Source organism: Pogona vitticeps, chromosome 12 (genome assembly GCF_051106095.1).
Source record: "Pogona vitticeps strain Pit_001003342236 chromosome 12, PviZW2.1, whole genome shotgun sequence".
In the NCBI taxonomy this organism is placed as follows: domain Eukaryota; kingdom Metazoa; phylum Chordata; class Lepidosauria; order Squamata; family Agamidae; genus Pogona; species Pogona vitticeps.
Genome location: NC_135794.1, coordinates 10,470,194 through 10,483,957, shown reverse-complemented (window position 1 = coordinate 10,483,957; position 13,764 = coordinate 10,470,194). Strand labels below are relative to the sequence as shown.

The window sequence follows — 13,764 nt, the reverse complement described above, 5'->3', positions numbered from 1 at the left end:
TAGAGTAAAGCAAGGCCAGAATTGAACTACAGTGGTGCCTCGCTAGACAGTTACCCCGCATGACAATTTTTTCGCTAGACACTGACTTTTTGCGATCGCTATAGGGAGTTGCTGCCCAAGACATCTGGAGTGCCCCAACCATCCCAGGAACCAGGATCACGGTTGACCTGTCAAGGAAGCACAGCCTGATACGGGCAACGAGCAGCACATTCCCATCCATATTTATTCAGAAATGAGTCCTTGTGTAGAATGATTTCCTTAGCAGCTCTTTAATTCAATTGATTTTGTTGGTTGGGGAGTCTTAATTCACAATACACAGACAGAGGCAAGAGAGACTGAAGTTTTCCAGCAGCTTATTGGAGGGTTGGCTTGTGGTTAGAAAAGGTACCAAAAGGAGAACAGTTAAACTATGGAGATTGCTGCCAAGAGGTAAGGTAACGTTTCCCCTTGACCTTTAGTCCAGCCGTGTCCGACTCTAGAGGGCAGTGCTCATCCCCGTTTCCAAACCATAGGGCCAGCATTTGTCCGTAGACAGTTTCCATGCTCACGTGGCGAGAGCGACTAGACAAAGAACACAGTTTCCTTCCCACCAAGGTGGTACCTATTTATCTACTTGCATTTTTATATGCTTTTGAACTGCTAGGTTGGCAGGACCTGGGACAAGCAATGGGAGCTCACTCCGTCGCGTGGATTCGATCTCATGACAGCTGGTCTTCTGACCTTGCAGCACAAAGGCTTCTGCGGCTTAACATGCAGTGCCACCACACCAAGAGAGAGGTACATGCCCATAAATCTGGAGAGCTTTAAAAGAGGACTGGATAAATTCATGGAGATTTTCCTTCAGCAGTGGGGCAATTTTGCTGTGTATATCAGGTGCTGAGGAATACATGGGGGACTACTCTCTGGGGGGTTTACAGCTTAGTCACACAGCCCACGTATTGCCCACGCAGTGAACTGTGGAGACGGTTACTCAGTTTATTGATCTCAGAAGGATGATCCATAGGGATCACAACAGCAAATGGGATTGCTACGGCTCAGCCTGTAGACAAAGACAGGGTCTGTGATTTGAAGGTGATTTGTGTAGGGCTTCATGGGCTAATCTTACGGATCCCTGATTTCAGACCTCAGTGGTACAATAGAGCAAGGGATCTGTGATGTTTAGGGGCTTTCTGTGTACATACAGGAGGAATTTGATGCATATGTGGTTTGTAGCAAGTGCCAAGTAAAACCATGGTGGATTGATGAGGATCTGTGTCCCCCCCCCCCAGCCATGTTTTAGAGACATAGTAGGGCAGTAGTTTGGATGAATCATTTTGCAGCAGATTTGGTAGGCACAGATGAAGTTGATGATGTTACATTGGTTTTGAGAAGAACCGGCCTCTGATCCATGCATTTTTGCCATGGTAGTGCCATGCAGCAGTGGACTTGGTAGAAAGGGAATCGTTGTTCTTCAAAGAACAGGCAGACAGAGAGACCCCAAGGTAAACTCCATGTGGGCATGAAGCTTTCCATTCTTCTTCGTGGTCCCTGTGAATCACACACATGGGGCCTTTCTGCACATCCATGGAACCTTGGAATCCCGAAGCTTCCATGGAATGCAAGAAGAGAGGAGCCTTCCCCCTCCCTCCGAGTAGAACACCGTGCCCAACGGTCACTCTCCTCACTTCTTTTCAGCCTTTGGTGACTGAAGTTGGTGTTTCCTAGCAGCTCCTACTTACCTCAGTATTCAGATTCCCAACCTTCCCATTTTCCTGTGAGTCCAACCCTTCTGATTTTTCCTAATCCTTGGAGAGTCCCAAAGAAGAAAAAAGAGAGAAAGGAGAGTTATTTTTTTGTTCCCAGTTCCTTGTGATAGATAAGGGGGCAAGGATGAGGTTCTGATATAAGATATATGAAGTACTGGCTTTACAATTTAAGACAACACATGCTATTTGATTCACATGTACTTACACAAGTAATCATACCTTGTACCTGTAATTGAAATATGATTTCACTATTTCCTTACTATAACACTATATGCATTTTTGTTTCTGTATTTATATATATTCTCTATAGCCAATGTATTTCGTATCCTCATTTCTCTCTTGGTGCTCCTGACCCATCCCACTTGGCACTCGCATAAGCATTCCTACATTATCACACAGATAACATTCACAGTGCTTCAGGCAAAAGACTGTAACATGTTTCTAACTACACAATGGTTCACTCAAATTCATAAACTTGGCAGACACTAACCCTGGGATGCAATTTGGATATTTTTTTTCTCACATCTACCACGGCCGGTGGGATGGGCCATCGGGCACACATGGGGTTCAGGAGGCCAATGAGGGGATGCTGTGCTTTGTTGTCCTTTGTAAGAAGCTTATAAAATGCTTTACCAATGTATGATGAAGACCTCCGATCCGGCTTTAGGACGGGGTCAAGTTCTATGTTTAATAAATTGGCTTACATAGACTTAACATGCACTGTTTTTTATCTGTTTTTCCTGCCGGAGAATTGAAACCTAGAATTGGATGGTAACACTTTGGTTAATCTAATGAGAACATTACACTAATGCAGATACTAGAATTTCCATTTCTTGGAATACCCTGTCCTGTGTACATAACATAGAAGTTAGTTTCTTCTGATTTCATGTATTAATTTCCCTGGTAATGAACACATAACTGTTTCTGTTTTCTGTTAACGAAGGCATTCCCAATCTCATACCAGTTCAACTTCCCTACAGAGGAACGGAGTTTTCAGTTATTTTTGTCCTTATGAGGGTGTGTGTGTGTGGGGGGGGAGTCTCACTCATTTGAGAAGGAAAACACTCCCCCCCGTATTCCTCCACCCGCTCTTTTGGTTGTCGAGATGACAACGAAGTGAACAAGAGCTAGCGTTTTGTATCACACGCAACGGTTGTTTCGAACGTTCCCACATTAGCGTCTGCCAGAAGTAGGAAAATAAAGAGCTTTTTCTCCCCAATTGTCACTATAGCGGCCATTAACTACTCGGAACTATTCCAGGGTCTGCCTGCACTTCCCCGTCACTTAAAAGGTCGCCTACTAGGGGAGGCCCGGGCCTGGCGGTTGCCATGGCTACGAGAAGCCGGGGCGCCCGGTTGCCACCGCCGGCCAATCCCTCCCCTCCTTCCACCTCTGGCGCTGGGGCCCCTCCCAACCGGACGCGGAGAGGCAAGCGCCCACATTTCCGCCCTCCTATTGGCCACAGTAGAAACGTCCCTCCTCCTCCCCCCATGGAGCGAAGGGACGTTCCTGTACGGAGGGGGGATGTGGGCGGGGCCTGCGCGGCGGCGTCTTACGGAAAAGCCAATCAGGTGGCGGCGGGGTGAGTTTGAATTTGAGCAGCCGCAGAAGGGAGGAAAGAAACGGACCGGCGGCTGTCGTTGAGGTCGCGCGGACGGGAGGAGAAGCCGCCGCGGATCCTGAAGGGCGAAGAAGCGCGGGCCTCGGGGAGCCATGAGGAAGAGGTAGGTGGCGAGCGGGACGGGGGGGGGGGGCGGCGGGCCTATATGGCGGCCGGCGGCGGCTCTGTCCAGGGGGACCCCCCCGCTGCCCCCTCTGCCGCCGCCGCCGCCCTGACGCTCCTCTCCCTTCCCTTCCCTTCCCCGGCAGCGACGTCTTGGCCAACGAGTCGGTGGCCTGCCTGAACCGGGCGCTGAGCCACCTGCGGGAGATCTGGGAGGAGATCGGGATTCCCGAAGATCAGCGCCTCCAGCGCACCGAGGTGGTGAAGAAACACGTCAAGGTGAGTTTTGGGGGGTCTCCGGCCGGGCCCGCCTGTCGGTCTCTGGTGGAAGCTCCGGGGGTTGGACCCCGTCCTGCTCCTTCGGGAGGAAGGGGGGGAGCGGCCGGTGCGGGGCCTAGGCGGGTCTTGCCTTCCTCCTCCGCCCCCCCCCCCGCCAGTAGGGCCTCGGTGTTGTCCCCTCAGGGCCTGCTGGAGATGATGATAGCAGAGGAGGAGAACCTCAAGGAGCGCCTCCTGCAGAGCATCGCCCTGTGTCGCAAGGAGCTGGCCGTCCTCTGTCGGGAACTGCAGCTGCCTCCTTTTCAGGTGAGAGATGGGCTGGGAGTTAGGGGGAAGGACGCCGGGCGTGGCCCCCAAGCATCTTCTTGGACTGCAGGGGGTAATTGATGGGTTTCTTTCTTTCCCCAGGAGGATGAGGAGAGCACTATCCTGCAGCTGGAGAAAGATCTGCGCACCAGAGTGGAAGTTATGCTCAAGCAGAAGCGGGAGAGGAAGCAGGAGCTGAAAGGGCTGCAGGAGCGGGACCAGGACCTGTGTGATCTCCTGTGCGAGGCCCCGTATGCCATTGACAGCGAGGCCGTGCCCAGCCTGGCCCAACTGGATGCCTTTCGCCGCCACTTGGCAGCCCGGACGGCAGAGAAGGTCGGCATCTGCACACGGGAGGGGAGGGGGTTGGCAGAGCAGAGCTGGGGAGCTAATGCCTTCCTTTGCTCACCAGGAACGCCGGCGCATGCAGTTCCTGGACACAAAGCAGCAGATTGTGCATTGCATGGAGGAGCTGGAGCGCAGCCCGGACACAAGCTTTGAGAGGGATGTGGTCTGCGAGGATGAGGAGGCTTTCTGCCTCTCCACGGAGAACATTGCTGCTCTGAAGAGTCTGCTGCAGCAGGTTGGAGGGGGGGAGATACCTTGGGAGAGAGGGGAGGAGGGGGGGCTTGCCTCCAGAAGAGGAGCTCTTGCCTGCCTTTTGCTTTCCTGATGCCAGTCTTTATGTATCCAAGCTGGAGGATGAGAGAGTTCGGAAGGAAGCTTCGTGTGAAGAGCTGCGTTCTAGAATCCTGACGCTCTGGGATCGACTGCAGGTGCCTGCAGAGGAGAGAGAGGCATTTGCCCCCAACATGGTGGGATCCACAGCCAGAACCATGAAATCTGTAAGGAACACTGGAGACCATCATTCCTTGATTCTGGGTGGGATCAATGCTGCTTTGGACTGCCTGACGTTTTCGACACTGTATCAAGTGGATAACAAGGGCCGCTTAGTTCCCAGATAGGTTTTTGCAAGGCTACTCCCAAGTTTTCTGCCTTCAAATCCTAGAGCAGCAATGTGAGCAATCACCCTCTCCTTGTCTCCTTACCAAGGGAAAGGAGAAGGGAGGCTTTATGTCATACTGTGGAGCAAACAGAAACTGCCAGGAAAAATGGGCTTCTGCACATCTCTGTGTGTGCTCTGAGCGTTCCCTATGCCACATTATTTGGCAAATGAAGGAAGAGGTTTGTGGCCAGGAGATGAAGCGTGTTGCCCACCTTTGACCCTCCCATGTTCTTACCCCTTGTTCCTCTTGTAGCTACAGTCAGAAGTGGATCGTTTGGAGGAGCTGAAGCTCCAGAACCTACGGAACGTGATTGAGGCTGTCCGGGCTGAGTTGGCGGATTTCTGGGACAAGTGTTTCTATGGTGAGGAGCAGAAGCGCTCCTTCAGCCCCTACTATCAGGGTGAGTGGAGGTCAGCTGGTGGCTGTTGGCGCCTCATGACTGCATTTTCTCTGTCCTATTCCGTGATAGTGTTTTAATTTTCCTAGATGACTTCAATGAAAATCTCCTTCGGGAACATGATGATGAAGCCGAGCGGATCAAGCAGTATTATGAGCAGCACCGAGAGCTGTTTGAAGCAATTCACAAATGGGAAGAGAACTGGCACCTCTTTCAGGAGCTTGAAGTGAGTCATTAGGGTGGGGTGGGAGCCCTGTAGCTGAGGCACTGCCTTTGGTAGTCCACTGGGGCACAGCGTGGGATGGAGGAGAACTGTGGTTGCCCTCTCCAGGTAGGAGGGGTGGCAGCATCTCCCCTAGCTTTCTGCAGAGATTGCTTAAGCCATTTCTCCCCTCATTAGAGAAAAGCAACAGATCCGAGTCGATTCGCTAACCGAGGGGGCAACCTCCTGAAAGAGGAGAAACTGCGAGTGAAACTTCAGAAAACTCTTCCAAAGGTAGGTGTTCCTTCCGTTTGTCTCTGCCTGCAAAAGAGGCAAGCTTGCAAGGCTGGGGCCTCTAGAACAGCTTAGTTGAAGCTTAAATCTTTGTTCTCGTTCCAGCTGGAAGAGGAGCTAAAGGGCCGCGTGGAGCTCTGGGAGCAAGAGCATGGGCAGGCTTTCCTGGTGAGGGGACAGCGCTTTCTGGAGTATGTGGCGGAACAGTGGCATGTGTACCATCTGGAGAAGGAGAGGGAAAGGCAGGAACGAGTGAGTTATTGGTAGCTGGAGCATTGCAAGCACAAGTGAACAAAAGTGGCTTTTGTTATTTGCCACATCCATGGGAGCTGCCCATGCAGTGGAGAAGGCATCCTGGGGTCCTTTCCTGGCCTTTGTTACTGACCAGGGTGGAATGCCTTTTGCATGAAGATGTGCAGGTTCTCCTCCATCTCCACCACCTGGATTATGCCAAGGAAGTTAAGCTAGACCTGGGAACCAGCCTGGAGCTGAATCCTGCTGCTGAGCTGTCGTAAGCTGAGTTGCCTGTGCATGCCCCCCCCCCAAAGCTGGAAAGGCCACCCACCCCACCCATCCTTTGGGGCTGGCTCACTCAAAAGCTCAAAGGGCGTACACAGTTGCCATCCTCTTTCAAGGTTGTGCCAAGCTTCTATTTCAACTACTCAGCAGTTTTTCTTTTCAGCAACTCAAGAAATCTCGCCAGATGGAGGAAGAAATGAGGTACGGCACCAGCCCTCGAACCCCCAGTAAAAGGCGGGCATTGGGCCTTACCACGCCAAGCAAAGCACGAAGGGTGAGCATGGCAAACTGGGATCATTGCTGTTGTATACAAATGGTGCCCTTCCGAGATCCATGGCAGAGCTGGGAATGAATGGGAGGAGGGGAACGAAAGGGACTGAGGCAGGAACAGCTCTACTGTGACTAAGTGACTTCCACCTGAGATGTGAGGCGACTGCTGCAGTTCCCCAGCTGGAGCAGAAAAAGAACCTTTGTTCTCTCCACCCAAAAAATCTTGGGGAGGTTTCTCTCATGGATGTTTTTCCCTTGCAGTTCAATATCACAGCTAGCACCCCGAACAGCACCATCCGCTCCGTCTTGGGAGGCTCCGTGTTCAGCTCTCCAGCATCCCATCCACCCCTTTCTGGAAGGAAGGTAAGCCGCTGTGGCTTCATTTCCTGCCCAAGGCAGAGGGTCTGCTGATCCTCACAGCAGCATCCTTGGATATGCGCTTGGATATTTAAGTGCTGTCACTTACAAAGCAACATTGTGTATCCAAAACTTAGGAGCAACACAAGGTTGTTTGAAAGGGAAAGCTCACAGTTCGGTGAACGTGTCAAGGAGAGAAAACAAAGATATGTGAATGGAATGGTGTGCCCATTTTTAAAAAAAGAGGATGAACTAAATCACTAGATAATGAGATAATACTTTCTATCTGGCACCATCGTTTTCTGGTTCTCACCAAAAAAAGACTATCATTAAATAGCAGGAAGAACCATTACTGTAGATGATTGGAGAGAGAGAGATAATATCTTATCATATAACAACCACCACCTTAGAACTGCACAGCTAATTGCATTTAATTTATTTACTTAATTTCAAATGATAAAAATATACAATATAGAACAAATATGTACAATGCATAATGTTAGGGATTAAATGTGTGGTACTTGAACTAACACTGGATTCCCAGTGTGGTGTAGAGGACAGAGTGACAGACCAGGACTCTGGAGAGCAGGGTTCAAATCCCCATTCAGCCATGGAAACTGACTGGCAGAGCAGAGCTCGTAAAACTACTCTTTAAATATTTCACTTACCTTGAAAGCCCTGTTAGGGTTGCTATGTCAGTTCTGACTTGATGGCACAGAACACACAAACACACACACAACTAAGTGAGAGAGATGGCTATGTATGGATATCTCTTCAGCATGTACCTGAAAATAAAAATTGTAGGTAAATGGTGTACAAGAACTCTGCAGCGTTGTCCAAAAGCATAAAGCTTGTTATCACTGGATAGTGTTATTTCCTTAGTCCTAAATGTACGTGTTATTCATTGCGGTCTATCCTAGAGCAACAGGCTGGACTGATAATTGCATACAGCATTCCTGCAGTGCAGGAACCATCAAGAGGTGTGCAGGCAGGCTCGCAGTAATAGTGAACATTTTGAGCAGGCCTGTTTGCTACCCCACCTCCATTTCTCCCATGCTTATTATGAGGCCAGCAAGAAACCTGCCAGGTTTATGTCTCTCTCCCAATGGTTGAAGCTACACCTTAGTCTAATAGTCTTAAGTCTTAGTCATTTCTGACCAGTCCATACACTTGGATTCCAGACAGTCACCATAGGCTCTTAACTCATTGGCTGCTCTTCCCTTTGACTCTGCAGCCCCTCCGGACTCCTAGCCGAACGGCCACCAAACCCCCTCACCAAGGGCGCCTAGAGCACAACAAGGAGAACGTCTCTCAGCTCAATGGAACAGCTCTGAGCGGTGGGTGCACCTCCACAGCCCCTCTCCAGCGTCCCTGCGGCATTAATTCTGTTGCCAGCACCTATTCAGAGTTTGCGGTAATTCCCTTCTCTCACCTCATTTGCCTCTCCTTTCCTCCCAGATGAGATATTCAGCTCTGCCAGTTGCCCTGTTCCTCTGTTAATAGCTGTGCTACATAGGGTTAGTTGGCACCAGGGGGGGCATTTTTAAAATTATTGCTGAGGATCAAGTATGCCGGGGTAGGGTCCAGCCTTCAGTGGGCAGAGAAGGCAGTGTATTCCCCAGGTTACTAATTCTGGAGGCCAACAGTCTTGATAGGGTTGAAATAGAAAATGCCTGGAGAAGGGTTTGCTGGTCTTCAACCCCTTTTATTTAGCAGCAGGCCTATGCTGTCTCTCCACCCAACTGTAGGTTGCAGATCTGGCACCGAACGCCATCAGCTGACTGCCCTTGCCTGCTGAGGAAGACATTGCCTTCACCTTCCAGCAGGGTGGATAAAAAGCAATGCTTTTTTAAATAATCAAATTATTTTAAATCAAAATTTCAATTTAAATATTTTTAAATTTTAAATGTCAGAAAACCTGATTTTTAAAAATACTTAAATCATGATTTAAATAAATTTGATTTAAATCAGATCCACCCTGCTTTCCAGCTATATGACACTGACAGTTCTATACACAAACTCCACTTATGTCCAGACCTGCATAATTGTGCGCCTTCTGTGGAACAGGAGAGGAGAGGTAGAGAGACAGGAATAGGGTATCTGAAACCAGGATGTGATTAGAATTATCGGGCACTTCATTTTCAAAACTGCACATTAACGTGGGGTGGGTGTGGGTGGGGAGGGTCCTTTGCATGTGCACGTGCAACAGATCTGCTGCTTTTTCTCCTCCAACAGCTGCGAGAGCGAGGGGGCGCTTGTCGTGTAACTCCCCCCCGAATGCATTTGCTCCGAGGTTCCCTGTGCCCATTTGGTTCACTGTTTGGTGGTGACATGATGTGATTTTCTCCCTCTTTTCACAGCGCGAACTTTCAAAGGCTTCCAAATCTGAGCCCAGATCTGGCATCCTTAACTCCACCGCTTCAAACATTGAGAGCTGAAAGGGAGCCGCTGGCGTGCTGCAGGAAAGAGCCGCCCCTGCCTGCCTGTCCCCATCTTGGTCCTCCTCCTTGCTCAAGTGGGAGGGAGTTGGGAAACATTCCCGGACCAGCCCTCCTAATGCGTAGCCACCTCTGGAGCAGAGGTGGGAAAGCACTTTTAACAGTTACTTGTTTTTAATGGGATAAATTTTTGCAAACATTGTATTTTAAAGCAAATTAAAGGAGCAGAGGGATTCTGAACACTGGTGTACAGTGCACAGCAGCACCGGGTGTGGTCAGCTTGGCCTGTCCCTCTGCTATGCTCAGAACACATGCAGCATCATTCCCCTGGACAGCAGCTCTCTTCATCTTCTGCCTGTCCCATTTCCATAGAAACTGCCCTATAGTTCTCATGCACATGCATAAGGAGGGGTGGAAGGCTTTAGCTGTCTGGGAGTAGTACTGAGATAGTGTAGTTACAGGGAAGAGGGCAAGGAGGCTACGAGGGCTGGCCACTGAGGAGGGAGTGCCCCGACAGGTGGCTTTTGTAACCCTAATAATATCCCCACCACCGCATGTGCAACTGAGTTAGCACCCTTTATTCTTGGGACAAAAAGAGAGAGGAGAATGGACCTCTGCCATCCATACTTATTCATCATGATTGCATTTTTACCTTGTGTTCACTACAGCCCCCCCATTATTTATTTCTGCGAATACATGTCCACCCTTTGTTGTACTATATATTGAAAAATCAACTGTATTGTTCTAATCTGAGGCTTGGATTGAAACAGACATGTGGAGGTGGGGTGGGGTAAATGTCTTCATTGCAGGAGCAGCCCCCTAACCAATCAGCCTCCCATCTGTCCAGGCTTGAATGCCTCCTGACTGCTTGTCAGCAAGGGTGATGGCAGCAATTATTTTCTTAATGAAATGACTGTTAAACCTGTTTTGTCTGTCTTGTGCAATTTAATGCTGTATATGAGTATACTAAGATTCTGTGTTCATCAGACCAAAATATATATTATGATTCTGCAGTGGTTGTGTGAATGGTGATTAAACACTGCTTTCTTCCCATTGATGCAATGGCTGCAGTGCTCCAGTGCAAGGGTGAAGAAGCAACTGCAAGCAAAATATAAAACCTGATGTACGGGAAGGCCTTGTGGCATTCTTGAGCAAAGTTGAAGGTAGCTCGCGCTGCTAAGGAAGATGTTATCAAAGACATGGTTTTGCTGTCATTCCAGCTGTTATCGGTCCACAGCCAGTGCATAGGTGGTCCATGGTCCGCATACCACATCAACTATACAAAGGTTTCGGTCCACAAAGTAGCAAACCCTCCTTGGCTCATCAGAGCTGGCTGTTTCTTGGTGTCCCAGTTGCCCATATTTACCTATAACCAAGATGAGATTTCAGCACCATAGATACAACCTCAGAGAGGCGACATTCGTCCAAGGAGAGGCATGTAGGAATCTTTCTACTTACCCCATCCCCAGGTGTAAAGATGTCCAGTGCCTGAAAATCAAAGGAAAGGGACAGGTGAAGTGCCAGCAGGGCTCTGAGCTTTCAAAAGGCAAGAATCAGGTCTAGGCTTATAAATTGCCTGACCCCACCCCCAAACAGGAAGCACATTTGAAAAGGTGCTTATGGCACTTCTGTTATTTTTAGATGTCCTTTTGCATGTCTTGCCTCTAGTGGGTTTGCTGTGACCCAAGTGTTCATCAGTGTCTCCTGCAATTTTTTTTCTTCTGGACAGGGCATTTGGCAGAAGGTGATACTAGATGGTATAACAAATATTTAGATTCTTTTGCCTAACATAGATGGCAGAGAGGAGCTCCCAGTGATTAGCCTTCTTCCCTCACTACAACCTTGTTTTGCAAGACCAGAATTGCTGTCTTACATGTCACCGCAGCAGTATGTCGTGATCCACAGCTGATCTTGCTGATTTCTTCCCCATGAGGCATCTCTACCAAAGCAGGGAAGGCTTGGATGGAAATGAAGGTGGCTTGGTGGGTATCTTGCACCACTTCCTGCTGGTCCAAATTCTGTTCTGAGTCACCTAGGAATAATCTTATAATTAAAAGACCAACAAAGAACTCCTTTCCCCCCCCCCCCAGCATGATCCTGGAAAAATGAAGGTAAAAAACCCCTCTGTGTGTGTGTATGTGTAGGGGGAGGATAAGTGTGCATATTAGATCACAAATGGCTTTATAGACTAGTGATGTCTCACCTCTGCCAGCCTCTGCTGTCCTGGTGGCTGCTTGATCCTCAGACAAGGTTTTGGAAGGCAGAGCAAGCTGTCCAGACTCATTCCATCCCCACAGGTACAAGTCACCTGTCTCTGAAAAGCAAGGGAGGAGTGGGAATTAACAAGCTAGAAATAAGGTGGGTTTCTTCCTCCCAAAACTACAGAGGGGGGACATGCCTGGGGGGCTAGGGGCTGTGTCTTTCTAGGCAGGGTGCATTTCACCTTGAAGGAGGGGAAAGCTTTAAAGAAGAGAGCAGTGGCCTTACAAAACAATATAGAGGGGAATAAAAGCATCCCTGCAAAAGCTACCTCATCCCAAATGTAGCAGGAAATGGTACTAAGCCTGTTGTAGCAAAAGAGAAACCAGAAGCCATGCAGCACCTCTAGGCCTCTTTTCATAAGCTTTTGCTTGCCAAACACCTGTACTTGTTTGAAAAAGTGCCCTTGGAGACTGGAAAGGCTATGAAACAGAAGTAGTAGGAAGCCTTACAGCTGCTGCATGGCCTTTGGGGTCTCTATTCGCCCAATCCTCATGTCCGGAATGTGTGACATGACGGGGGAGGGGAGGGATCCCCTTTAGGCCAAGCTGACCAGGACCCTCTTCTGTGGCTCGAAACCGAGTCCTCTGCCCCCAAAGGCCGCCCTAATCTTGACGGAGCCCCTTCTAGGAGAGACCCCAGGAGGCGCCACGCAGCCCCGTCCGCCGACCCAGCTTCTCCCGCCCCAGCCCGCGCCCCCTTACCGCCCAGGGCCGCGGAATGCCAGCCCCCCGCGGCCACCTCCACCGAGGGCACGCCTTGCAACGCCTCCACCGGCTGCGGCTCCGGCCTGCTTTCCAGGTCCCCGTGGCCCAGCTGCCCGTGCCTGTCCGGGGGGGGGGGAAGGAAGGACACAGGAGGAGGTCGCGGTCCTGTCAACGCTCACACGCCCCCCCTCCGCCCGGCCCGGGGGGCCCCCTCCTCACCTGCCGCCGCCCCACGAGAAGAGCGCGCCCCCGGCGGAGAGCAGCAGCGCGTGCTCGTGGCCCAGGGCCAGCTGGCGCGCCTGCAGGGTGGCCGGCAGCGGGGTGAAGAAAGGCGGCCGGGGAGCCGCGAAGCCGCCGGGCACCAAGGGCAGGCCAGGCGGGTGCCCACGCGGGCCGTCGGAGGCCGCCGCCGCCGCCGCGTCTTCGGGCCGGAGCTCCCGCCGCCAAGCCGGCTCGCCCTCCAGAAGGGCCCCGGAGGAGGAGGAGGAGGAGGAGCAGCCCGGCACCGGCCAGCCTTCCAGCGCCGCCTCCCGCAGCACCAGCAGGTGGGTCTCCGAGGGCAGCACGTCCAGGCAGTCCTTGGGCAGCGCCGCCTCCTCCGTCGCGCCCCGAAGCAGCAGCTGCACCGAGCCTGCAAAGGGGAGGGAGATTGGGGGCGAGAAGAGGCGCGCGCGCGGTCGAGCCGGGCCTTAGTCGGAGCCTGCAGACCCGGGGGCAGAAGAGGCGCCCCGAAACCTCCCGCTTCGCTCCCCGGCCTCGATTTCCAGGCTCGGTGCCCACCCTCCTCTGCCCGGGGCCGCCCTCTGCACGCGCACAGGAGCCGCCGCTCACCGTCCGTCAGGATCCCGACGAAGCTCCAGCTGGGCCGGACCCCGCGGACGGTCCCGGCCTCGCCCAGCGGCGCCGGCTCCAGCCCGCTCTCCGTCGGGGCCCCCAAACGGAACCCGAACTGGAACCAGCGCCCCGGCCGCCCCCTCCCGCCGCCCGCCGCCGCCATCGCTCCCGGCCCGCCCTTTCCGCCCCGGAGGACGGGCGCCAACCCGGGAGCGAGCAGCGCCCGGCGCCCCCTCCTGGCACCGGGGGAGGCCATCGCCCCTCTAGAGGCCCGCTTCGAACGAGGCCAAGCAAGAAAGGGATCCTCCCTTGGCTTCCATCCCCCGCCCCGCCTGCTCCTTCCCTCTCTTCTTCTGCCAGGCCGCCCCTTGCGCTCCTTCTCTCCTAGCCCTCCCAAGCTCGGACCCTTCCAGCTGCGGGGGGGGGG

The 13,764-nt window shown here is 52.0% G+C and overlaps 2 protein-coding genes across 3 annotated transcripts; one reads left to right on the top strand and one right to left on the bottom strand.

Annotated features, from left to right (window-relative positions):
- The first annotated feature begins 3,301 nt into the window (after positions 1-3,301).
- PRC1 (protein regulator of cytokinesis 1) lies at positions 3,302-10,550 on the top strand. 2 transcript variants are annotated; one of them, XM_072982172.2, is made up of 14 exons: positions 3,302-3,469; positions 3,615-3,747; positions 3,931-4,053; positions 4,156-4,389; positions 4,466-4,636; positions 4,749-4,898; positions 5,313-5,460; positions 5,547-5,683; positions 5,858-5,953; positions 6,059-6,205; positions 6,636-6,746; positions 7,004-7,105; positions 8,334-8,436; positions 9,460-10,550. In XM_072982172.2, exons 1-14 carry the CDS (start codon positions 3,459-3,461, stop codon positions 9,486-9,488), a joined length of 1,695 nt encoding a protein of 564 aa, XP_072838273.2. In that variant the 5' UTR covers positions 3,302-3,458; the 3' UTR covers positions 9,489-10,550. The 2 variants fall into 2 exon arrangements, with proteins under 2 accessions (XP_072838273.2, XP_072838272.2); XM_072982171.2 differs by having other exon boundaries at positions 8,334-8,513.
- On the bottom strand, positions 7,521-13,759 carry RCCD1 (RCC1 domain containing 1). Its single transcript, XM_072982174.2, has 7 exons — positions 13,335-13,759; positions 12,723-13,134; positions 12,501-12,622; positions 11,741-11,851; positions 11,411-11,569; positions 10,996-11,025; positions 7,521-10,903 (listed from the first exon to the last, which is right to left on the bottom strand). The coding sequence occupies exons 1-7, from the start codon at positions 13,591-13,593 to the stop codon at positions 10,761-10,763; spliced, it is 1,236 nt and encodes a 411-aa protein (XP_072838275.2). The 5' UTR covers positions 13,594-13,759; the 3' UTR covers positions 7,521-10,760.
- Positions 13,760-13,764: the final 5 nt, after the last annotated feature.

Bases quoted from the DNA above. Each gene is read 5' to 3' on its own strand.
- PRC1 (XM_072982171.2), top strand. The intron at 4,054-4,155 runs GTGAGAGATGGG...TTCTTTCCCCAG, and splicing joins TGCAGCTGCCTCCTTTTCAG to GAGGATGAGGAGAGCACTAT. The intron at 6,206-6,635 runs GTGAGTTATTGG...TTTTCTTTTCAG, and splicing joins AGAGGGAAAGGCAGGAACGA to CAACTCAAGAAATCTCGCCA.
- RCCD1 (XM_072982174.2), bottom strand. From the start codon at position 13,593: ATGGCCTCCCCCGGTGCCAGGAGGGGGCGCCGGGCGCTGCTCGCTCCC. The intron at 13,135-13,334 runs GTGAGCGGCGGC...TCCCCTTTGCAG, and splicing joins CGTCGGGATCCTGACGGACG to GCTCGGTGCAGCTGCTGCTT. The intron at 11,026-11,410 runs GTAAGACAGCAA...TTTGATTTTCAG, and splicing joins ACATACTGCTGCGGTGACAT to GCACTGGACATCTTTACACC.